Source organism: Lepidothrix coronata, unplaced genomic scaffold (genome assembly GCF_001604755.1).
Source record: "Lepidothrix coronata isolate B3197 unplaced genomic scaffold, Lepidothrix_coronata-1.0 Scaffold3, whole genome shotgun sequence".
NCBI lineage: Eukaryota > Metazoa > Chordata > Aves > Passeriformes > Pipridae > Lepidothrix > Lepidothrix coronata.
Window position 1 is genome coordinate 11,399,385 of NW_016690183.1, and position 26,197 is coordinate 11,425,581.

The 26,197-nt window shown below is 38.4% G+C and overlaps 1 protein-coding gene across 4 annotated transcripts in view; it reads right to left on the reverse strand.

Moving 5' to 3' along the window:
* Positions 1 to 15,086: 15,086 nt before the first annotated feature.
* The window catches only part of TRANK1 (tetratricopeptide repeat and ankyrin repeat containing 1), a 52,678-nt gene continuing 41,567 nt past the window's right edge, over positions 15,087 to 26,197 (reverse strand). For 2 of the 4 annotated variants that reach the window (XM_017823461.1, XM_017823452.1), the window contains exons 20-25: positions 24,748 to 24,880; positions 23,740 to 23,885; positions 19,477 to 21,955; positions 18,788 to 19,382; positions 17,659 to 17,757; positions 15,087 to 16,424 (exon numbers count right to left, since the gene is read on the reverse strand). In XM_017823461.1, the coding sequence (XP_017678950.1) occupies positions 16,309 to 16,424; positions 17,659 to 17,757; positions 18,788 to 19,382; positions 19,477 to 21,955; positions 23,740 to 23,885; positions 24,748 to 24,880 (3,568 nt within the window). In that variant the 3' untranslated portion in view covers positions 15,087 to 16,308. The other 2 variants (XM_017823470.1, XM_017823478.1) reach the window with 2 other exon arrangements.

Sequence of the window (26,197 nt, forward strand, 5' to 3'; positions counted from 1 at the left end):
GATGTAAAAGGCAAGAGCAGGCAGCTAAGTGCTTTATTAGGATTTTTGGTGGATATGGTGCTTTAGCACACAGCCACATGGCAACAAGACAATTTTTTTTTTCTGGTTTTGTCCTTCCCCTCATGGTGGAGTGAAAGAAAGTGGAGAAAAATTTGAGGGGCATCCCAAACCATGGCTTCTCAGCCAAGAAGACTGCCTGGTATAAGCTTTCCTCTGCCATGTGTCCTTCAGACACAGTAATAAGCTCACTTAGAGGGAGAGGGAAACAATCTACCCATATATGTTACACATAAAATGGTGTGGGCACAATCAGTCATTCCACCTCCCAGCTCAGTCAGATCAGAGCTGCCCCTGTCTCTGAGACATTTTGTTGGAACAGAACTTGGCATAAGATGCTCTGTTTAAAAAGTTTTCTGCTTTCCTTCCCTGGCACAGATTTGTGATTCCAGCTCATTCTCTACTGCTCAATCCAATGCTATTTGTAACATCTTGCTTTGACGGGATATTCAAACTGAAACAGTTAATGCAGGTGCACCACTGCAGAAATGATGTTGTTACCTGGTTAAATTAGCCATTCTGCAAGACGTGAACACCACCTTTCTATCAGACCTCCACCTCCACTCAAATTTCATTCCTAAACAGCTATACTAAGATTTTAAACTGCTTTGAACTAAAAGACCTGAGACTAGACAAATTTTCCTCCTGCTGAAAGGGATGAAATTTTTCTGTACCTGCAGAATAATGAGAAATAGTGTATTGACATGAATGCTTTTTCAGTCTCCTCAGGCAGAAGACATGGATGAAGTATTAACTGTACAGACAATGATATTTATTGTTGTGGTTGCAGACGGCTACAACCTTTAATTTATACTTTTCTCATTTGCCAGTGTTTCTGACAGTCTCTGTCTAAACCAAGGAAAATTAGACTTGACATTTCAATGGTGAAAAGGTGAGAAAAGAAAAACAGGTTGCAATTTCCATCCCTCTGAGAAAATTCAGTCTCTCTAAAGCCATCTTAGCTCTACTGCAGATCACTTCACAAAATCCCATGTGGCACCTCACTTCAAACAAAGGCACCACAATGCAGTGAGAGCCAGTTGCCTGTATCGCTTCATCTAGTTAAACAGTAATTTGTCTTAAAAACAAGCAAAGTCACTCAAAAATTTAAGTTCACCTCAAAAATGTTCTCTGCAAACAGCAATTATCCCTCTCCCGAATGATCCATAAATTTCTCTCAAGTAAGGAAGCAGAAGTGAAGCAGACTAAAGTAAGCAAACGCTTTCTAATCCCTCTATATATATTAGAAACAGTTCTGTGGTGTTGTACTTGTTCTCCACTTGGGAGCTTGGGGAAAATATTCTGCTACCCAGACAACTTATTCACATCAGCAGGAAAGCCCTGTGCATGGTATCTGCCAGCTAATCTGAATGAAAAGTCCTACATCTCACCAGCTATGTCTTTTATTTACTTAACAAGATACAAATACAGCAGCTGTCTTACAGTTTTTGTAGAGAAGGAGTGACATTTACTATGAAAACTTGATCAGAGTTGTTAGCCAGTGCTTTATCCTCCTGTGCCTGTGCTGAAGATCACTGAAAGACTGTGAAACACACTCCTAGGATGCATTTCCCTTACAAGAAGCTGGTGCTGAAACATGTGTTAGACATTTGTGTGAAACGGCAGATGCAGATGTGGATCAACATACCCTCATTTTATCTGAGAGTAATTAGAATTATCTGCCGAGTTTTGCCATCAAATATGAATAAAATAGCAAGTCAAGTAACTAGAGATGTAAAAAGTCCTAATCTGTCTGCTGAAGCCAAGCAGATGAGAAGCTTTTATGGACAACTTTTCTCATTTTAGGGACAAACACGGAGACACTACTCTTTAAAGAAAAAATGAGCATTCCATGTATAAATTTTACCTACTTCAAGTGACTGGTTGAGAATATAAATACAGAGTGCATTAAATACATAGATCATACATGTGCCAATGCACACATTGTCATAGTCAATATGGTCCAGTGTGTGACAAATTCCCAAGAATCAGAGAGGAGGAACTGAATCCAGTCTGTGCAGAACCGGTTTTAACACTACGTTTTGAAAAGAGTGCAGGCTAGCTGTTCCTCTGCCCTTTCCACTGGAAGATTGAAGGAAGCTACACCCCTTATTTCACTCTACTCAGTGCTTCATACCCTGTGGTGAGTTTGAACTGCACTTGAAAATCAAGATTGTAAAAAAAATTACCACCATAGCAAGCTGATAAGGGAAGGAGCATCGCCATGTGAACAAATTCTTGCTTCATATTTTAGAGTTGGTTTTTTTAAGGCAGTGATGGAAATTCATTTATTTTAGACATGTAAAAAAGTAAATGTTTCAATCAAATTTCTGTGTTACAGTACTACAGGCACCTATATTGCCAGGGCATAGAAAATATCTGGAGGCAATATCAGTTTTGAATGTTCAGTGAGCACTTCAAAGGAGGACAATTTAGAGAGAATCACGCTGTGGTAAATAAGGAAAGTTTTCAATAAGAATTCTTTCAGAATGGAGTCTATCTGAGCCTGGGATTTTTTATGGTCACTTTTCTAAGCCAGAATTTTAAGGAAACCTGAATATCTCTGTTATGAAGTCCATGAGTGGGTGCTGTTAATAACTCCAGTAGGTTGGGAATGATTGCACATGACTTGCAGCTTTGTTTATTCACTGCATATTTTCTTAGATGACGTGGTATAAATCCAAAGGGAAACAATTAGTATTCATGAGCTGAGAAACAAAGTAGTGATGGTTCTTTTACTTCTAAATTCTCAGAGGAGTGACCAAGGACTAGATTTAAGAAAGAGATGAAAGTCATACAATGAGACTTAAGTTCACCAAACCAAAATCACATTCTTAAGCATCTCCCCTTCCCCTTAGCCATGTCTAAGTTCTCTCAGCACCTCTGTTTTATCCAGAAGCTGTTTAGCGTACAATGGATAACCACAGAGAGGTGAGCAGGTTTCATCACCAAATGGCCCCAGCACTAGGCTGCAAGATCTTGGTCCTTGTACCTCCTTCCTTTCTCACCCAGTAAGTCTCTTAATGAAAGGACTAGGTCTAAGATGGAACCTTGCCTTCAGTTTGTCTGTGTTATGGTCTCAAAGTGGCAGATATTGGTGGTCTGAACATTCTGGGTAAGAAAAGGCTGTTTGTGCTAACATTTTGTGTACAAATGCTCCCACCATTTCACTGTTGTCTTCAAGATGGAGCTCTAGGAGACGTCTTAGGGAGATGGATCCCATGTAGACACCAGGGCACCTCAAGCAGAGATTGATTCTTCTCTCCATTATTTCCACATGCCTAGCTTGAGGCAGCTCTACATTTTAGCTGAACTCATAAATAAGTGTAATTGGTTGCACTGGATCACATCATGACGAGTTTTATTCTCTGCATGAACTGCATATATTTCTGAACAGAAGATTTTGGATTTCATTGTGGAGCCAAGCACCGAGCATTTGAGTACCTAACACATTCACTGAATACATTTGCTTTAATGTGCTTTCACTAAAGAGAAGAGAGAGAGAGCGAAAGATGTACATTCGAGATCTCCACATCATTTTAGGTCATCTACTAACTGTTCATTACTCAACTGATACCAGAAAGAAAACATAAATAAAATAAACTCACAAATGCAGCTATCATCAAATGCACACAAAGCCTACAAGAGCTCAAAGAGAAAGGTAACATATGGGTAAGGCTGAAAAAGCTAATTTTAACATGATTTAGTTCAGCGAAGAACATATCCTGATTCAAAATGTGGCTTTATTCTTATCTCACATTGGTTATACTTAGTTATTTTTCTGAAGATTGATTCTCACTTTTAGCAATTATTAAGGCATGCTGTTTGGCAAGTAAGTAAGGTGTTTTTACTAAATTTGGTATCTTTTCTTTGGTAAGTAGAAGAATGTATATTAGGTAACTTAATTGTTAGACTGTATTCTATTAGAAAAAGGCAGATAATGCTTCTTGTTTCTAAGGGGATTCCTTCCTATTCACGATTTGAGTTAAGCTAATTTGGATGGAAATTTCAATTATATATAATAGGAAAAAAATTCACTACTTCAGGCAAGTAAATATAATTACATGGGATACTATGAATAAAAACAAAACATTTATTGAATTATATTTTGAAGTTAAAACTATTTGAAAAAGGAATTCTTTGTGGTCATATGTCCTTCAAGATAATCTAGAAGCAGAGGAGGTTAACTCCTCCTCTTCAAGATTGCCATTAGGTTGTAAATTTTCTTCACCCAGGTTTCAACACCTAATCAACTTGTCAAGTTCTAATGGTCCTTGTATTGAATTTAGCTTTTCATGCAGCAAAAGGCATATAATTTACTGCTTCAGCAAATCCTAAGCACCAAATCACTAGAGGTGATTTCACCTATTACATTGACTGGATTTCTGTGACTGACAACAAATACAGACTTTTTCATAGGCAATTCACAAGCATTTAATAATTAACTTTAATCTGCAATATACATTTTCATAGCAATATGCAGGTCATAAGCAGTAAACACATTCTAGTAGAAAATATTCTTGACAGTGGGCCCATTTGCATGTCTTTTTTGAAGCCACCATTATTTTATTCTGTTATTTCAAGCTATGGCAGAAAAATAAATCACCAAATATACATTTTAGTTGCTTTGTTAACCTACTTCTAACTTAGTCTGGGAATGGGTCAGTTCATGCTCTTTCACTCTGCTTAAGATATTTTTCTTAAGCAGAGTGAAGTACATGAAGCAAAATAATTTTCTATCATTATTTACAAAGCTGGTTTTGCTCAAGGCTCTTTATCTCTTCATATCAATCAGCCAAGACTAATATGTGTGACAGAAAGTAGGACAGAGATCCCCAAAGAGGGACGAAAAAATGAAATGACAAATAAGCTGAAAAAGATGCAGGGTCATTTCCCTTTCAGCTTCAGTGAAATACCTTGTTTTATGAGTCAGCACTGAAGACATAAATAGTTTGCAATTATATAAATAGTTTGAAATTATAAATATAGTAAAATTATGAAAGCCAGACATTTGCAGAACGTATTTTGCTACCTCAGTTTAGTAAGGCAAGAACAAACAGGACTGATTGGTTTGAGATATCACAGTTAAAAAGCAAAAACCCAGGAGATGAATCTATGTTTTGGTTACCTAATCAAGCAGCCAGAATACCAGGCCCTTGTGCGACACAGGCAGAATCACCTCACAAAGAAAAACAGCCAAGCAATCTAATATTTCAGAGGGTTAGCTTAGGAAATCCTCAGAGACACACTCTCCCAGCCACAGGAATAAACACTTTCGACAACACCTAAGAACCTGAGAGAGCAAACAAGAGGTTCTTTGCCCTGCAGCCTTCAGTTCAATACTATCGACGTCCAGCCCAACTGGCAAGAGAACATCCTTGTTTTGATTTCGGACTAGATGAATAGGTCAGAGTACTTCAGAAGGTACACTTCAGTTCGTACATTGAGACCTGACTGCCCTACAGTATAAGACCTGAAAAATCTGACTCTGGTTTTGTTTGTTTTCCCTTTACAACAATGAAGGTAACCTGATTTTTGCCAGATTTACTCAATTTTCCCTTAAGTATGAATAAGATTAAGATGTGTCTGGAAGCATTTATGCTGGGTGCAAATATACCCACATAGTTACTTCCAGTGCAGGGACAGCAGATCTTACAGCCCTCTGAGCCCATGTTTAAACATTTCACCCAAAATACATATATCTTCACGTAACTGTGGTTTTAACCTTTTTTTAAGACAGCAGTGCTTTTTTGAGGAACTGTGGAAAGCTAATTAATTTATATTGCAACAAATTATCAGAGGTGTTTTTTTAATCCACCTACCCCCATTTAAAACAATTGTTGAGGGGGAATAAGTAAGATTCTGCAGTTGGAAACAGTACAGGTACTCTCACTTAGAGATTCTCTCCTTGCCATTTTCAGATAAGAACATTTGCTTTCCAGGAGAGCTTTAAAGTCATCAGTGCTAATGAAAATGACAGGTAAATTAAGCCTGATCAAGGAAAGCAAATGACAGTGTATTCCAGGGGGAGGCTGGGTCAGGCAGAATTGTCCATGTTACTGCCAGGCAGCTAGTCAAAGTCTGAACAACATATAGGGAGTGAGGTCCTGTAATGGGAGCAGAAGATGACAGTAGCATGCAAATCAATATTCTTGTGCACCTAAATACTGTCATGCACTCTCTATTCCTGAATTTCTTCCTCTCAAAATAGGAATGATCGATACATGTCCACCGGAATATCATAAAGCTCAGCTGTCTAATGTTTGTAAAGCATTTTGACAGTCCCAGATGGAAGCTGCTCCACGGAGAACTGCCTCTATCTCCTTGATGCTGCTACACTTTTTAATACACTCTTTATCAAATGGTATTTCATGCACTCTCCCTTGCAGACGAAGCAACGAGCGAACAGAAATGACAAAGTGCGCTTCCAAACTTCCCTCCCACTCACCTCTCCTCCATCTGTTGGAGAGAGAGATTTTATTTGCTGCAGAAATGCTGTCTGGCTAAAAATGTGAGCACTTTTTACAGCATGATCCCACTCTCTCCTCCACACACACCCACTGCCCAAGTGCTTCACTTTGAAATATGACATTGCGTCTTAGCTATACCTCTGTGTAAAAAAAGGCTTCTACAGTACATTTTATTAGGTGATGACTAAAAAGCTGCTGTAAAAGCCCACATGGTGTTCACTGCTGATCATCTCCACTCTACCTATTAGGAACGGAAAGAAACAGAGGATATCCAACCACAGACTATGTTTCTTTCTCTTTTCCCTGTCACAAACAGTCCTATTCAGTCACATGCTTCATTATTGACAAATTCTGAGGTTTAATTCTGAGTCTCATGACCAATTGGTATTTCTCTTTAATACCTGGCTCCTGGAAGGAAGTGCTCACTTCAGATTTTCTGTTTCTTTGAAAGAAAGCAGTGAGTCAAGCACCTCTGCCTGGGGAGGAAAATTAAGTTTGTCTGAAGACACTTTAAAAGATTCAGGAAAAAAAGGTATATAAGAAAGCATCAAACTTCATTAAACATACAATGCAATCCTATGGTTTTAAGCCCATGTGTAACAATTCTAAATTGGTGGATCTGGCACTATGAGGAGTGGGGGAAAGTTTGTGGTTATGAATACAAAATTGTCCACCACGTGTAACTAAATAGAACATCAAAACCTGCGTTCAGTTAGTATTCTAGTCCAGATCTCAAGGTCTAGTCTTGAGATGCTGCTGAAACAGAAAGCACAAGAGTAATTAGATGAAAAAGGGAGATACTTTCTCATTTACCACTGAGGTGAAACCTCCCAACTTTGAAAAAACCTCAGCTTCATTTTTACTCTGAATATTGCAGCTTTCATAAAGAGAAAGGTTTTTATAGTGTGAGACTTTTTTCAGTTTGAATGGTCAAAGGAAGTATTTTTCCCAAGTATCTCTAATGGCCTATCCATCAATCAAACTAGGTAGACAAATAATTTTAGGTACATTTTCAGGTAATTTTTTAGTAATCTTTGCAGAATGAGTTACAAAATAGGGGTGGTTGTGATGTCCAGGTGTTAGAAAGGTGAATTACTTTTTGATGGAAAATTGTCATGTTAAGGTTTAGAGCTTGACATGTTTTAATGATCTCCGACCTAGGGGGAGCTTAACAAAGCTTGGAGACAAGGATGTACTACTGATAGTGGGCACAAAGAATGAAGAATTTACAGGCCACGGGATATTTGGCAGAACTCCCAAGATAAGGAAGAAACTAACAAAGCCAATTCAGCAGCTGTGCTGAGATCAGCTCCAATGGGGTAAAAGGTAATTCCAACAGAGGGAGTCTGCGACCACTGACCCATGGACCACTGACCCAAGAAACCCAGTGACTGAAAAGAAGGGAAATACTGAGAATGTGGACTAATCAGTGTAAGAATTGAGGGAGTCATTTAACCAATAGAAAGTAGAATACTAATTCATAAGAGAACTGTGTAACTTGTAGCCAATGAACATTAATGCCTTTGTTTGCTGAAATGTATCAATAATGAAGAGTTTTGATTGTCATCATGCTGGCTTTGTGGATTTGCCATCCAGCACCCCTTTCTGTACAGAACTATAAATAAATCAAATACATCGACTCTCTGTGGGGATTGGCCTTGTGCACAACAGGCGAAAGTACCCTATTTTGGGACAACACTTGGAAGATGAGCATCAGACAAGAAGTGGCATTTTCTCTTCTTTCTTACCCCAGTTTTAGTTACAAGGAACATGGAGATGGAAGTCCATACTACAAATCTGAACCTGGAAAGATTGTGTCCTTTCTTCCATAAGGACATAACTTCTTCAGATTGTGCTCCAGCAATTCCAGTCAAAAGGCTTCAATCAGAAAAGCAGATGCACCACTGTTGCCAATTAAAGGCCCATGCTGTATTACTAGGTGGTTACAGTTCCTATTAAAAGCTCATTACCCCTAGAAGGAAATGTTTTCCAGTTGGGGAATTGTGACCAGTCTTGGACAAGCTTCAGCCAATCCTGACAGCTGCTCAAGAGAGTTATACGTCCTCCTGGACAAAGGGCATTTGTCTAACCTGGGTCCTCAAAAGGGGAAAGTTCAGCACGTTTATCTTGTCAATTCGCAAGCCACAAGAGCTTCAAAAAGATCCTCCAGCAAAAACCAATGAAATTAGCAATTTAGCAACTAGACAACACAAAGCGGGCAAAGTGAGGGGACAAAGAAGGACTTATGTACTCAGGTTGGTGGTGGAAATAGGCAAAAATCTCCTCTCCACATCCATATTCACTGCTCAGTAAAAATCAGCAATCTAATTCACAAAGCAAAAAATACTCCACACAACCAAAGTCTTTTCTTCACCCTACAACCAGACTGTTGCAGAGCATAGAGCTATAAATACCCCAGCTCACAGGTACGGTTCATTGTACTACAAGTTTATTCCTTTTTTAAACATCAGACATCTCCAGCCAAAGTGAAGAATGGTGAGAAACTGTGAATGTAACATCAGGAAATTTCTTCCTATTAGCTGGTGTTTAATGTTGTCTGAATAACATCAACTTGAACAGCAAAGACATTCAAAGTGATAGGGTCAAGAAAAAGTGGGAGTTGCCCAGGCATGTTTACAGAGACAAGCAGAGCAACTTGAAAAGCTGACAGTTTTTTTGTCACTTAATTCATTTCAGTTTGATATTTCTGTTCTTTATGCAGGTCTCTAGCCGAGAGTTCCTTGTTAACTGTTCAAAGTGCATCTTTTAAGGAAACTTGACCATGTTTTATCTAGGAACTGTGGAAAATGTGGTTCTGCATGATTTGTGAAAACAAAGTATTTAAAGGCTTTATATCTGCCTTTATATCATGTTTCAAATAAATACAATAGCACTGCTAACTTATTCCAGTGAAAAATTATCATACAAGATAATTTGTATTATCTTGCAAAAGCAAAGCACTAGTTGTCCTAAAGTTTCCCAATTCTAAAATTGATAGAGTTATGTAAGCAATATTAATATCTCCATTTAATGGACCAAAGGGCAGGAGTAGCCTCATCAGTATGGGGATGGCCTGAAAAGCAGCATTCCTTACCTTGAAGATAATGTCACTATGAACTCGACCCTATAAAGCAGAAGACTGAATGGGGGAAAGGGCTTCAGAAGAAAATGGGAGGGATTAGCAGTTGGCCAATATCAAACCCAAGACAACAGTCTGCACTACACTTGTGCTCTGACCCTGTACATCTATTATACACGCAGAACTGCTGTATTTTGACAAGGCTGAGCAGCTCAGCATGTTGCATCCCTGGAAGTCCAACCACGATCCAGAAAATAGGCAGCTCTTTCTCACCATCTACGTTAGTTCAGTAAAGTACTCCTCAAAGATCTTGCATACCATGAGCATCCCTGTAAAATGGTCACTATTGTCTAACTTCTGAATCAGAGCATTCTCCCAGGGAACAGGAGATCGAGGTTCAACTCCACATCCACATTATCACTTAGCAGAAGATGAGTCTGGTCTCCAGGCTGCTGGGCATTTCCATCTCCCCTGCTGAGGCTGTTTCGCTGTGCAATGAATTCAGCAGTCATCTATCAAAGAAAAGGGACTCGACCCTTTTGGACACCTGGACACCAGGCACCAACAACACTGGAGGTGCAGGTCCCCTTCCAAGGTCTGGTGTGTTTTTTTTTCACATGTAGGATGACTGTGTTGACACTTGGAACTTCAATGCATGTATTTCTTTCCTGAGTGGGTCCTTCTTCCACCCTCTCTCTGGCCCCCAAAAATCCTGAATTAGGCACCTTCAGCATCAGCTGCAGTGAATGCTTCTCTAGGCAAGTTGGCATCTGATGGCTCAGAGCATCCTGCTAGGAGGGCTGAATTCGAAACCTGTCCGTCTCAGCAGCCTAGAGAAGTATTCCAGCCACTTAGCTGTCACATAAGTTTTACATCTTCCTCCAAGCAAACTTTTTTTGTCTGTCTCCCGGGGAAAGTAAAGAATTCTGATCTCTGTTTTAGACACGGATATGTCTGAAGGTTTCCATGCTCCACACTTCAGTTTGCTCTCCTCCTCCCAGACTCTCCCCAGTCAAAGCTACAATGATACAGAGGGTCTGAAACTCACCTGTGTTCAGCGTTTTCCTTTCTGCATGTCTTTTGACATCTGAAACATCATTTCAGATAACCAGCACCTTTCAGCTCAGTGCTCTTTTGCTCCATAAACCATAAGGAACTACCCAACTTTCTCCGTAGAAAATAGCCACCTTACCTTCTCTGCTTCAGTCTTGTCAAGCTACTTTATGTTCAAGGGCTCTTCTACTTTTGGAGACCCTCTCCAAAACTACTAGAAATGTAAATTTACTCAGAAAAAGGCTGTATAATGCATGCAGACTGCTCCAAACTACATGAGATACTGACTCTGACTGGGACATCACTAATACTGGAGTAACTCAAAGCTCAGCATACCTAAGGTGACAAGGCAAGTCAGCAGCAGATCTCCTTGGAGTGTTTTGCTCTATCTTGTCTATTTCTAGGGAAGCAGCCAATTTTTAAACAGCTTGAGTGTTCTACCCCTGATTGTTTGAAAATAAAAACTTTACTTTGTGATTTCACAAGTGTTTCTAGCACAAGACAAGCAAAAGCTACAATGAATAGCTCACAGAGAGGCATATAGCACTAAGCCTGTGAAATGTAGCTTCAGTAAAAACCTACTCCCCCCTTCACAGAAGGGAATTCCAAGGATTTACTTCTACAAGATGTAATTAAAGTACCTTCTGGAATTACTATTATTTATTTTCCTGCAGAATGTTGTAGAGGTAACCTAATTCTGTCAGTTGTTTGCTAAAGTTTCTGTACTGGTTTACACAGGACAGTTCAGAAACTGCTTGATCAGAAGCCCAATGAAAGTAATTTGTAAATGTCTGGACTATCAACATTATTTAAATCATTAGCAATTGCACCTTTAAACCATGAAACTTTGCATGCAGACTAAGCAGAAGATGAGCTGTAAGTAGGTAAGAATCTTCTACCAATTTCTTTCCAAAGAAATTGGAACTATTTTCACAGATCAAGAAGCATAGAATGACTATAACAGGATTCAAAGACACTGCAACCCATCCTCTTGCAACTAGGCCGGATGAACACAGCAAAGATAATAGTATAAATACACACTACTTATGCACATGCACTTATCATGCTCAGATGACAGAGTTCTGAAAATAGCAGAAATCCATGTCAGAAAACTGAAATAAATGCTCTAATTATCAGTGTATTTGTTTGCTATGGCTATTAATCTGACAATTCAACTGCTTTGGTATTTAGGTATCTGACTCTTAAGTGTTTCACATTGATATTGAGTACATGTACAGTACTCAGAAATCTTGATGTACAAATGTAGTCATGAAAACTACAAAATAAAGTATGTAAACTCTTCCACTCCCCATCACAGCAGCTCAAAGAATGAGCATTAGGGAAGATACTCAAAATTTCTGCCATCTACTATATCAAGATAAAGAGTAGGGGTGTTGCCTGGTACTTTGCCAATACATTCTGAGTTACATGCTAATAGACAGATGTGCCATAAATCTAATACTAAGGTGTCTCTGGGTCTTGCTGTGTAAGTGCAGGTGTGAGGGGTTTAATGAAAACTGAATTACAGAACATTTTCAGTTGGAAAAGATTCCAAAGATCATCTAGTTCCAAACTCCTCGCCATGGACAGGGACACCTTTCATTAGAGCAGGTTGTTGGGAGCCCCATCCAATCTGGCCTTGAACACTGGCAGGGAAGGGGCATCCACAACTCTGGGCAACCTGCTCAGTGTCCCACTACCCTCACAGTAATGAATTTCTTCCTAATATCTAATCTAAACCTACCCTCTGGTGGTTAAAAGCAATTTCCCCATGCTCTATCACTACATATCCTTGCAAAAAGTCCCTTTCCAACACTCCAGTAGGCCCCCTTTAGGCACTGGAAGGTGCTCTAAGGTCTCCCCTGAGCCTTCTCTGAACAACCCCAACTCTCACAGCCTGTTTTCATAGGAGAGATCTTAGAGACTATCACAGAATATTCTGAGTTGGAAGTGATCCACAAAGATCATCAAGTCCAACTCTTAAGGGAATGGTCCATACAGGGACCAAACCCACAACCTGGTGTTGGTAGCACCATGCTCTAGCCAATTGAGTTAATATCAGGGTATATGGTAGAAGCTCCAACCCTCCTCGAGACTTGCTCTAGCAGGTCCACCTCCTTCCTGTGTTGATCAGCAATGACCATTTCACTGAATATAAATATAGTAGTGTGTCCCTATCTATAATTATTTTAGTTGCCACTTTGTTATTGCTGGTTATATTTCTTTTAGCTCTTCTTTTCTGTCTTTCACTTTCTAAATACTCCAACAACAAAGGCAGAAGCTCAGTAGCAACGGCTGTGGTCCCCTTTCACATAAGGGTGCTTCCTAATTGGTTTCCAGCAAATACTGGCACAGGGATTGCTGGCAGAAAAGTCTTTTATTTGCAGAGATAAGAAAATTTCTTTTCTCCTATGCTTTCAGTGAGCTTGCAGGCAAAAGCCTTCCCTTTAGGAATGACAGCAAGAGCTTAAAAATGGCAAGTGTTTAAATGCTTTGCTGAGTTAGAGTTTGTAACAGCTAACTGTTAGGAAAGTGTTTTGGAATAAAACTGTGGACAGTATTATGAAACAATGCTTTTAAGAGAAATAAAGGAAAAAGTTGTCAAGTACACATCACTTATCACACAGTCCTTTGTAATAATATGAGGTTCAAGCAAGCAAGAGATTTGTTTCTTGAGGAGTTTGGAATTTGGACACTTGTCATCTTTAAAACCATAGCGCTGTCTTCCAATGACAGCAAATAGTTCATTCTTCTTTTTCATTTAGGTGTCACTTTTGTATCACCAGGGAGAAAGATTTTAAGTCACCAGTTTCTGAGCTTTTGAAGCCTTTTCTAAATTCTTTTCAACATGGCTTAGACAGGCAGAAGTGGGTGGATTAGCTCGACAGCCTGCATCCACTGCTCAGTTCCAAGGTTTCAGTGCAATATGCATCTCACACATACCAAGGCACATGTCGTGGGTCTTAAGCCCTTTGAGTCATAGGTGTTAGGTGGTACCAGAGGTGAGAAAGATTAAAAAAAAAAAAAAGAAAAAAAAAACCACAACAAAAAACTCCACACCTCAAGGGTTTATCTGGACAAATTCACTTTGCTAATTAAACTTGCAAATAGGATTCATGCACTGAGATCACTATTATCTGAAGACGCTGCCAAAGAAAAGAAATGTTCATGTTTATTTATGCACACCAGCATAAAACAAAAAACCCTTAAAGCACTGCTATTGGACTGAAGATCCAACTAGATTTCCCATCTCTGCTTGAACATTACTGAAATCTTGGCCTAATATATCTCTGTAACCATAAGCTCTAAAATCTGAATTGCCAATAATTTTGTCTAGCAGCAAGTATTTCATATGTTACTAAAGGAAGTTCCATCTGGGAGTGCTGACAAAGAATAACCAGTGGATTGCATGGAACTACAGCAAGGATCATAGGTCTCTGCATCAAGGAAAGGTACCCAAGATTAAGTTCTTGGTGTAATGTAACTTCTTCTTTCTTCTCCTTTGTTTTCTCTGTGCTTGGTGTTTAGTGATAATGTTTAAGCTTCTTTTTTTGCATAAAGTATAATCACTAGATCTTTAAAATATGGTCAGCAAGGATTTTGAAATTGTTATTATCCTTAAAAAGTTTAGGTAGCATTTACTGCTGCAAATGTAAATAGTGAAGTTGAAAAACTAATCGGGAAAGTTTCTGCAAAATACCTATCATTAGAGAAAACAAAGCCAAATAAGTTACATTAATGATCCAGCTTTCTTAACTCTTGACTTCTATGCAGTACAAATGACTTGCATTACATTTCATCAATGTAAGTTTGTAAACCATCTTCTAGACGCTTGCTTAAGCAATAAGGTTTCTTTAGGAAGAGTCTTCTGGCAGACAACAGCAATTACAATGCAATAGATAACTATTACTGCTACCCACGTTGCTCCATTCTACAGCACATTTTCATTTTCACCCATGTAAAATGTCTCATTTCCACAACACTGAGCATAATAATAAGTGATTACGTTTTTTAAAGGAAGTCCTTATTGAAACAATTTGTTATGTATACAAAGAGGAACCCTTTTAAAAACAAAATATTTCAACAACTAAGTAATACTCTAATCATGTGTAACATGCAAATGTATTAATTAAAAATGCTGCTAAAGGACACTACATATTGTGGTTTAATCCCAGCCAGCAACTAAGTACCACACAGCATCTCGCCCACCCGTCCATCCTCCCAGTGGAAGAGGGAGGAGAATCAGAGAAAAAGGTAAAATCTGTGGGTTGAGATAAGAACAGTTTAATAATTGAAATTAAGTAAAATATAGTAACAATAATAATAATTTTAATGAAAAGTGAAATAACAAAGAGAGGGTGGAATAAAACCCAAGAAAAAGTAGTGATGCACAACTCAATTGCTCACCCATCACAACCAATGCCCAGTCCAGCCCCCAGCAGTGATTGGCCCCTCCAAGCCAACTCCTCCCAGTTTATATCCACTGAGCAGATGCTTTATGCTATGGAATATTCCTTTGGTCAGTTCAGGTGAGTTGTCCTGGCCATGCTCCCTCCCAGTCTCTTATGCACCTGCTCTCTGGCAAACTATGGGAAACTAAGAAGTCCTTGACTTAGGGTAAGCACTGCTCAGCAACAACCAAAACATCACTGTGTTATCAGCACTATTCTCATCCTAAATTCAAATATTCAGCACTGTACCAGCTACTAAGAAGAAAATTAACTCTATCCCAGCCAAAACCAGGACACTACAGTATGCTGGACACACAGAAATCCCAAAAGTAAAACGGCATCAGCATGAACTGATACTCTGGACTCATTTTACAAATCCCACTCATGCAGTCATTCACATATGGCTCTCAGAAAGCATTCAAAAAATAAGACAAGACTAGAGTGATTTAAAAAATCTTACAGGTTTTATAAAAACATTACATTACAAAAAGATTTTTATCAATTAAGCCTTACAAAGCACTTAAAATGCGTAATAGTCTTTTAAACTAAGATTATCTATTTTTCAATAGGTACAGGTAAAAGTTTATATCAAAACTTTATCAAATAAAAGACAATCCCTAACTTTCATACCTATCTAATCAGAAATAGGTACACAGTCAAAAATATGAATGTGTTTAGAGATTACTGTTCTTGTCTATAAAAATAGAAAAGAGAGATACTGTAACTATCTCACCTGAACACTCAAAGTTCTAAACATAGCAAGATCTTAAAATCAGAGAAACTATCCTTCTATTTTTCTGAGTATTCCAGCTCAGAAGAATGACGATGAAAATTAGCGAGAAAGAAGAAAAAGAAGACTGAGCAGAAAAATCCCCCTGAGATAAGTCAGAAACAATTTTTTTTTCTACATGCTTGGTTCTTTGGCTTTTGTTACTTTTAAGCTACCACATAGGTTTGAAAGGAAATTGGTCTTTTCTTAGGTTTGAACAATTACATTATCACAACACAGGTAATTATTCTGACATAATACAAGCAATAAGCAACAAGTAATAGAAAAATACAAAACATAGAATAAATTCCTCTTTTTCTTCAGACTCTTTCCATTTCTGATCCCATCTCTCTACTCTTTTTAACATTTTTTCATTCTAAAATTAGATTGTTAAGAGGATAGAATAGCCATCCAGAATAATTTTTCCAATTATAATTTCCCACATCTTCCTTTTTTTCTTGAGATTTTTTTATAGGCAAGTTCTTCAAAAGCCATGCTTTCATCTTCCACTTCATTTTCCAAGTCTTTATCATGCACAAAGCCTATATTAAAAACAATAAATTAATGCAGAATGGAAAACCCAAACATCTTTTCCTCTTAATAGGATGACAAGCTATGTCATTGCTATTTGGTGCATCAGCAATATACTTTCATATGTGCAGAATCATGTTTAAAAAGTATTTAGCTCAATATGACAATGTGGTTAAGAGCTCTGCAAGGACGTAGGGACTGTTAAGTCACTTGCTGAACTAGTAATTATTTTCATCATGAAAATCTATTTCTATTGTTACTGCCTTTGACTTTTTTAAGAAGTATGTCTCACCTCTCTCAAGGTTCAATTTCGGCAGACAATGCATTTGCTTACTGACTTCAAAAATAGACTATAATGTTGCTTTTGAGATAATGAGAGAGCTCCCAGGTAGTCTTATTACCTGTATCTTTCTTGGAAGATGGAACACCAGGTTTTATCACAACCAAATTTTCTAAATTAGAGCTACTTTAATGCTTTACATATAGTGCTATTTGTAAGTCTGATCACTTCATTGCTGCCTATTTACGCAATTGTTGCAATTCCACCACCTAAATATGTGTTTAAACCTGAACATTTAGGCAGGCACAATGAAGTCTTAAACTTGCCCTCAGAGGTTTGTGATGCAATAGACTGTATCAACATATGTTACTTTTGGTATGAAACCAAGAGAAATGGAAGTAAAAGCAAAAGAAAACCAACTGCATGTAATATTTTTTCCACAGAACTCTTCAAAGCAAGCTAAGGATTAGTTTTGTTAGGAAGCTGGTTTCCAAGAACTCGGATCCACACTGCCCATTAAGGCACTGCTACATCGGAGCTAAGAAATAGCACCATCTTATTGGTAAAGATGAAGATGGCTTTTCTTCTGTCCCCACTGCCCAAGTTTCCACTCTGAAGACTGCACCTGAACCACAGTTAGGTGTGCAGCTGTGTGTGTCTGTGTGCAAAAACACATTCATCCTCTGTGCAGGCTGGGATCCACCCAGGGCCAAGGGAGGAAGCTTGCTCCATTCTGGCCACTCTGTAACCAGCTGCACGGCTTATGCTCTGTTTTAAAGAGCTACTGAGGAAAGCCTGGTTAACCCATATTTTCCAGAGTGCCCCTGTGGAAGTGCCCAGTTCTTGCTGCCTAGAGGGTAAGTGAATATCCACAACGCTGCTGACTGGGAAACTGCAGTGATGCTAAGATATCATTACTGAATAGTGTCCTCACAGGGCACAGAAAGCTGTGCAATTTGAAAACATACCTTCTTTTATCCTGTGAGAGTCCATTTTCTTCAGCCACTTACGAGCGTCATCAACGGTGACAACCAATTTGTTGGCATGTGTGGTTATTATTTCTTCAGCTGAAATGGAACACAATTAACATTCTGTAAGAACTCTACAGCAGCTAAAAGCCAAGCACAAAACTCAAGAAAACTTCATGGACTTAATCCATATGTAAAAGCTTTCCATTAGGAGTAAAGATAAAGCTTACACAGGAAGATCACAACCTAAGATTTTGTTACAAATTTAACATATTTCACTGATCAGAGCTGCTGAACATACCCAATACTACGGTATTTTTGCTACTGTCAGACATCACAGGCAAAATGACAACTTGACAGGATTGGTGGATTTCTATGACTCAAGTCAGTAAAAATGTTATGATCTAAGTTGTCACTTTCCCAAAGCAAGTGCACCAAACAAGTTTGCTCCTAGGCCACTCATTCAGTACTCATTCACTCATTTCGCTTGCAAAAATCAGCATAGAATAATGCTTTAAACATATGAAGGGAAAAAAATCTAATATCAAAATATATATCTCAAGTACCATAATTTAATGAACTTTATAACACCAGCGTTGTCTCTGAGTATCTGACACCCCACAGATTTGTAGTTAAGTATCCCCTTTGTTCAACCCTTGCAAAATTACAAGTTCCAGAGCAGACTAGTCAGAGATATTCTTAACCAAAGACTCCAAGTACTCCTAACACTCTACCCCTGCATACCCAAATTACTATGGCTGGCAGAAGTAGGAAACAGTAGAAATAACAGAAAAATTCATAAAGATGACCTTGTCTAATACAACAGGCTGCTGTAAAAGTGCGTAAGTTTAGAGAACACAGCACATCCGATCACATAGTTAAAATTCACGTGCTTATCTGTAAAAATTCACTATTTGCTTTACCTGTACTATCTGATGCATTAAGTTGTGTTTGGAAGAAGTTAGAAAATAGTTTTCAATATTTCCAGCTGTCTCAGTTCTTTTCCTCAGCTACCTGAAATACCTTTCTCTTGACCATATTAAGATTTTCAAATGGAGCTTTGTCAGGTCTAAAGGTTTGGCCAAAAATGACATATTACATTGTTTAAAGAACACTGTAAAGGTCTTACCTTTAGTCCAGGCTTTTGTTTCATAGATTTCCTCTACTGCATCAGAAATTTTCTTAATATTCTCTTTGATTTTTCTCTGGCATAAGTTGGAACCTTCTTTATATGCTAAATGGTCTTGGGTGTAAGACTTTTCTGTAATGGCCTCCACTACTTCCAGTCCCTCATATATTTTTGGATCTATCTTTCTTCTGAAAAACTCGGCGTAGGATCTGTAGGCAGCATTATTATTTGTGTGTTCATCTGTGTTTCTGTGCTCTATGTAGGCCTCACTGGCCACAGAAATTGCATTTCCTTCTGCATGCAACTTTTCTTCCCCACTGCTCTCTGTTGGTGTCAGAGGTTCAGAAGTATCTGTCTCCATGTTTTCTGACCTGCTGAAATAGTTCTCAGAGCTCTGGATAAATCTGACTCCACAGAGGTCACACTGGGTTTGGTCAATATCTGCTTTTTTGAATATCTCTGACAAAAATTCATCATCTTTCATTGCAGCAGGATGAGCTCTGGAGCAGGCCTTCCTTTTCCACTTCACGTAAAGGGAAACAAAATTGAACACACGATACAGCTGGCGTTGAGCAGATGCTTTCTGCTCTTGCTTNATGAGCTCTGGAGCAGGCCTTCCTTTTCCACTTCACGTAAAGGGAAACAAAATTGAACACACGATACAGCTGGCGTTGAGCAGATGCTTTCTGCTTCTGCTTGCTGAGTGCAATGACTTCCAGGGGATCCTTTTGATCCTTTTGGTCCTCTAAGCAATGAACTCTTTCAAGTTCCTCTTCTAGCTCATCAGCATATTCTGTTTTATCCAAAGAGGTCACAAACCTGTCAAGGTTTATGTGTTCATACCGTATGGTTGGATGCCCCTGACTGTATGCAGCGTCCCACTTCCAGCGGCAGTCAACCAAGTACTCTTCATCTCGCTTTATCAGCAGCTCTTGCAGGCCTGTAGCTATTTCTCTTAAATGTGTAGCATCACTCACTTGTTCAATAACCCTCAGCAATCTTTCAGGAACTTTAGAGAGAGTGTCTTTTCTCATTGATTTCAGCATCGCCTTGATTTCAGGAAAGTGGTGGCATAGGAGGGATCTATGTTTAGAACTCTGCACCTGGTCAGCATTCAGTAACATCACTAAGCACAGCACTATAGTCCGCTCAGCCTCCCCTGAAGTTATGCAGTCGGGATCCCTGAACGCATCCAGAAGGACATCAAACCTTCCATGAACGCCACACAAAACTTCTGCTAGATAACAGAGATGAAATCTGAAATTCTGTACAGCTACACATGTTTCCTTTGGTCTGTACTCCTGTATAATAGAAAATGTGTCTTTCAGTTCTTTGTTATGGTCCTTGCTTCTGAATAAAAACTCCCAGTAATGAAGGAGAGCAATGTAACTCTTTGGAAGGCAGAGTGTAATGTTCTTGGACAGACGCATCAAGACAGCACAACAGAGAATATACTGCAATTCCAACAACATCACCGTATTTCCTATACTTGGAATCAGGTATCTTGTGCACTTCCTGATCAGGACATTCATAAAACGGAAAAAAAATCGTTTACAGTTTTCCGGGTTCTTATGAACATAGAATTGCTCAAGTGAATTTTGAAGAAGTCGAATGAAGCACAAGTGTGTTCTTCCTGCATTTTCAGCATTTTTGTCAGGTAGCAACATACCATGTCTGCCCTCTATTCCTTTGGTCTTTCCTCCTTGGTCTCTAGTCTTTGGGGAACTTCTTGCCTTTGCCAAAGCAAAGTTTAGCTCTTTGTTATAATCATCCTCTTCCTTAAAAAGAAGTTTTTCAAATTCTTCAGGATATCCTGAAGATAAGATAAAAACTTTCATGGCACTTAGCCATAAGTCAGTTGATTCTCTTCTGGCTGCAGTGCCTTCATTATTAAACTTAAATGTGATGTACTCCTTCAACATTGCTCTGCAGGGTTTGGAAATAATGCTACTGAATTGTAGTATTTCTTTACATGCCTTTGGGTTCTCAGACAGTATTCTCAAATGAAAATGATCAGGAAAAAACATTTCTAGAAGGGCTTTACATGATGCATATTTGTCAGAAGTCAAAATGTCTTTAAAGCTTTTGCACTGATTCAGTAGCTCTTTAGGGAAAGTGCATGTGGCTTCTAAGAACAGCCCCCTTATTGCCACCAGATGCATTTTACACTGAAATATTGTCTCTGCTTCCTGGCGCAACAAGGGCCTATGGTAATCACAGGTTCTGTCTCCACAGTTCAAGCCGGTAATGAACTTCTTACAAATATCAGGGTAATTCTTGTTCAGTAACTCACGGGTGATAGAGCAAAATCTGCTTAACAAGTGCTGCTTCAAAGCTGATTTTACCTCCTCTGTGCTTACTGAGAAATCGCCTTTTATCTTCCTCTCTTTTAGATTTGGCTTGTCTGACAAAAACTCGAGAATGGGTTCAGCTTCATTTTGAGACACCTGGCAACTGTCACCTGTTGGGACAATCCCAAAATAGGCAAAGCATAACTTCACCATATCTTTCTCTGCATTGGTGGCTGCTCTCTTCAAACCCCTAACCAGACTCAGAAGAGCCACTAAGCCACGCGTTGCCATGAAGAGGATGTCCTGGCTAGGAGTGCTGAAATGAGATAATGCAAAGAGAGCTTCAACAGCACCAGCAGAATGATTCAGAGATAGGAACTGATGGAACGCATTGCTCAGCTTTGTGAAGTCTCCCTTCAGAGCTCCCTGCAAAAACATAGCCTCAGCAATGCCAGACTTCTGCCCAGTTTGCTCACAAAGTTCAAGGGCTTCTTTTAGGATTATCTCCACGTCTGCCAGATCTGATTCTGAACAATGAGTCAGACTGGCACGTGCTGCAGCAAGCAAACACGATGCACGAAACTCTTTTATAGCTGTGAGGTTGGCTGCTTCCAGAGCAAATCCATGTTGTTTCATTAGCTTTGCAGCTTCCTCCTCTCGACCTTTCCTTTTCAATAAGTCTGCTGTTTGGCGCAAGCATCCACGAGACTTCAGAAACTCAAGCTGATCCTCTATGTCAAGTTTTGAGAGGACTTGCATCATTTCCTCAGTCCTGTTCATACTCAGGTACTTCGCAGCTGCTTCCAAATACAACTGATTTGCTGTACATGAGAGTTTGGAAACCATTTGTCCTTTCGTATTCAGCATCTCTTCATATCTGAAATAATAGATACATCAATTTACTACCGCAGATGACTAATCTAGACAAAAAAAAAAACCACCACTGCATTTTTAAAAAAAACCTTAAAACATTACGCAAATAGCTGCCCCTAGAAGCCTTTCCTTCAAAAAGGCCAATTATTTCATGTGATATGTCTGTCAGGCGATAAACAACCACAACATCATAAAAAAATCTACAAAAACAAATGAATGACAACATAAGGCTGTCTGAAGCAAGAGCATCAAAACTTATGGTGCAAACAAGATGCAACAGTGAAGCATTATCCACACTGTTGAAACAATGTACAAATTAGTTTAATCACATTTTATCAGTGTTAATCCTCTATTCTTAAAAGTAAGCCTCAATACAGAAGATAGAATGAAATAGATGCGAATTCAATGAACCCTCCACAGGTCAATATAGATAATATCCTGTAAAATTTACATAAACTGGTCAATTTAGAGAACTCTTTCAAGTCTGTCATATGTATCTGCATATACTTTGTGTGGGAACCAGTTAAGCCGGCAGCACCTGCATTCAGTTAATTAGGATCAAAAACGAGTGTTTTGGCCTTCACTGGTGTTTTTGATAAAGAGAGTGCTGTGTTCTCAAAGCAAAAACCACTTTGAATGGTCTGCATGATAGCATGTGTTTTTCTCTTATGGCTGAACACAGCCACCACATGATGCAAGGAGAATGGGATCAAAGCACTGGTTTAGGATGATCCTGGGAATTCAGGATAAGTAAAAGACAAATACTAGGTGCTGTTTACGAAGGAACCCTAATAAAAGGAGAATGCCAGACAAATCCCAAAATCGAATTCTGTGTGGTGGCAGCCTCATTTCTTTTAGCACCCATAATCGCCCTATCTTTGTCGCTTAGTGACTGCCTCACAAAAGTATCCAGTTGCAACTTTCATAACACGCACTTTAAAATATTCAGTTATTAAGTATTATTGGCTGATGTAAAATTATTAAGGTACCCCCGAGCCAGTTTTGCAAAAGTGTGCTCTCCTGTATGCTGAGAATGAGTCAATTTTTTCTGTTGTGTGAGTAAATTATCATTAGCCTTTCATTATCATCTTTCTCATGATAAATGCAGGAGTGTAGATTTTTTGTACCTATACTTATAAATTTGCATTAATGATTTGGGAAGGCTAAGTTAAAAATTCCTCAGTTGGGAAGGTGACTTAATGCTTGAACTTTTTGATTGAACAATATATTTAACAAGCTTTAATAATTCAAGAAAACAGTTACCATTACTAAAGGTACATCACAAAGGATTTCAGTGAAGGTGTGTAATTGCAGGCCTTGCTAGAATTTTAATTGGTTTACGTATTCTCTAAAAATCAATCGATTTAAATGTACTGAAAAGTGTGGCCAATAAATGAATCATTTATGCAAGAATGAGCTAATGAGGTCACTATTTCAGTCTTAAGAGAGAAGTATTTAATACTTCTATAGAATTATTTTGTCATATTTACCTTAAGAACATAGTTCAGAGGATTGGCTGAAGGAGAACTTCCATGACTAATACTATAGACTGGAAAAAATTTCCAGGAAAATTAAACTAGTCACTGCACCAGCTGTGAATGCAGTAGAATCCTTTCACCATGTTATCATTACCCAAGTAAGAATTCTGACAATGTTAATTTAACTTCATATAAAACGAAGTCACCAGTCAAAAACCCTTGTGAAAATTTTTCGGCATGCTAGTCATATTGTGTTGAATTTGGAAATGGATAGGAGAATTATATTCCAGTACCATCTTGGAAGACATACCTTTCAACTGCCTTTGCTGCTTCTTCATAGAGTTCTTCCTGACAATACATTTTAATGGCCAGATCAAATTCCTCAATTTGTTCATAACATCCAGATGCTTCTTTGTAGCACTGGCTTTTCTGATAGTAAACTGCAGCATCCTTCATCTGCAATGCAGAAGTCAATAATGAAACTGAAGTGTTCTAAACGGCCAAAGCTACATGAATAGAACAAATCTAGTAATTCTATTGTGTGTCTCATAAAGAAGTACACTTAAATAAAATGTAATTAAAGTATCTTAATGTAATCATATAAATATTAAAGTAACCATCATTAAAACGGAACAGATTTAAAAAAAAAACCCTTTATGTCTTAAAAACTAGAATGTAAAAATAAAGGTATTATCCAGGATTTTCAAACTACTTTTTACCGACCAACCTCTGCCCACTGTTAGAAAACACCATACACTTCTGTTGACTTATAAATTTCTCAGAATCAACAGGATTAAATTTAAACAGTTATGGATTCAGAATAAGAACCCTAATTTTTTATCTTAAATTTCAAATATTTGGGAACAATTACTTTACATTCTTTTAGTGGAAATACACTGCAAATAAAAAATAGTACATACTGTTAGCACACTACTTCAACCCTTGCAAGTTACAAGGTTCCATTTAGATGGCTGTAATCAGTGAAGTTTCAGTATCATTAGAGTACTGAATGAAGTAACAGCTTAAGTTTCATGAGATCAGTCATTAACTTTTGACTGCAAATGACTGATGATGACATTTGAGGAAAGCCAAAGAAATAAACCTGGCCTGTATAACTGCATTATTCTCTTCTTCATTCCTCTTCTGCATATTCTCTGACAAATGCTTCCTTTTGAACAGCACAGCTTAAAGAGCTCATTTAGTTCAGCTACTACCACGCCACAGAAAAATACTATTGTTTTATGTGTAATATGAGAGGAAAAAAAAGCTGCAGGAAAAGGAAAGTTATATGGTGAGGATAGCTTAAAGGATTTAATACCTTTCCTAACTTTTTACACAGTTCTGCACAAAGCCGGAACTCCTTTGACTGGTACAGACATTTTAGTGATAATTTCGGTTCTCCGCATTCCAAGTACGTTTTAGCCAATGTCATATACTCCATCTTTTTTTCCCTGTAGAAAGCAAGACAAAATTACTGCTTACATCCAAATTAAGTTTAGGGTCATGTGATCTGTCACTGAATCCAACCAGCACCGGCATCATGTGTTCTTCTTCTTATACAACCTGATGAGCTATTACCTTACAATTAGTTACATTTTGGGCTGACACAGCTCTGTCCAGAAGTCTGTTCTAGAATCTGGCTTCTGTGGCAGTAAAAATTTTTTTTGTGTTTTTTGGGTTTTTTTAACTAGAGTATAGTACTGTGGTTTTGCAACACTTTTCTACCTTAACTTGTTCCTTCCTTTCTTGTTTTAACCCCAAGGTAATCAAAGACAACAATCAAACGTGTTATCAGCTGTTGTTTTGTATAACTCAACAATCTCAGCATTTCTGGTATCACTGCGTGCAAGTGATCTAGATTGAATTCCTGATTCTCAACCCTGAAGAATCAGAATTGTACAGAGCATTTCATACTATAGAGCACACAGGAATCTTACTTAAGCTTTTTACACCAGCATTAATACCTCTACTAAACAAAAAGCCATTTTAACAGCTTCATTATTACATATATTCTGTCAACTTAACACATCCCAATATACTGAATTCCTTCTCCCCAAATTTGCTTCAGTTGACAGGCACCTAAGCATACAGTGAACTGAAAAAAAGTTTTATCAGTCCCATCACCAATTTCTCTATGATCACTAAATTTCATGAGCATCCTTATACTTTTAACCAGGGCCACTAACATAAAGCAGGTAATTACAAAAGATAAAACCTTGTTTAACTCCAGTAATAGCATTTCTCTAGACCTTCCCTCTTCTTCATTCTGTGCTAGCTTCCTCTGTTCTAGTCATTCCTCACCCACTCTGCTATCACTGCTAGTTTCTGGCCTCCCCAGCATAAAACGGAATTTATTAACTTAGATCTAGAGCTCTCCCCATTAAGTTTTTTCTTGTCTTATGAGATGAGTCCCAAACAGTTTCCCAGCCTCTTCAGGAAACTGCAAACTCTCTCCCCGTCAAACCCTTGAGCTATTTTACTCAGCTGACAGCACGAACTCAATGATTAATTTCAAAATCTGTTCTTCAAAACTGTCCTTCAGATTTAGTTCTGCTTGTTTTGTTTAAATTGACTCTAATTTTACCCCAAAGCTCACTTTTTGCTAGCAGCTTTTCTTCCCTAATGTACAACAATGTTCCTTTCTCTTTGTTAAATGAATATGCAGTGGGATTAACTGAAATTGAGCACTGCTGATGGAGTATGTTCTTCTATCTATATCAAAGAATATAAAGCCTCTTGAGGTAATGCAAATCCTGTTGCTTTTCTTT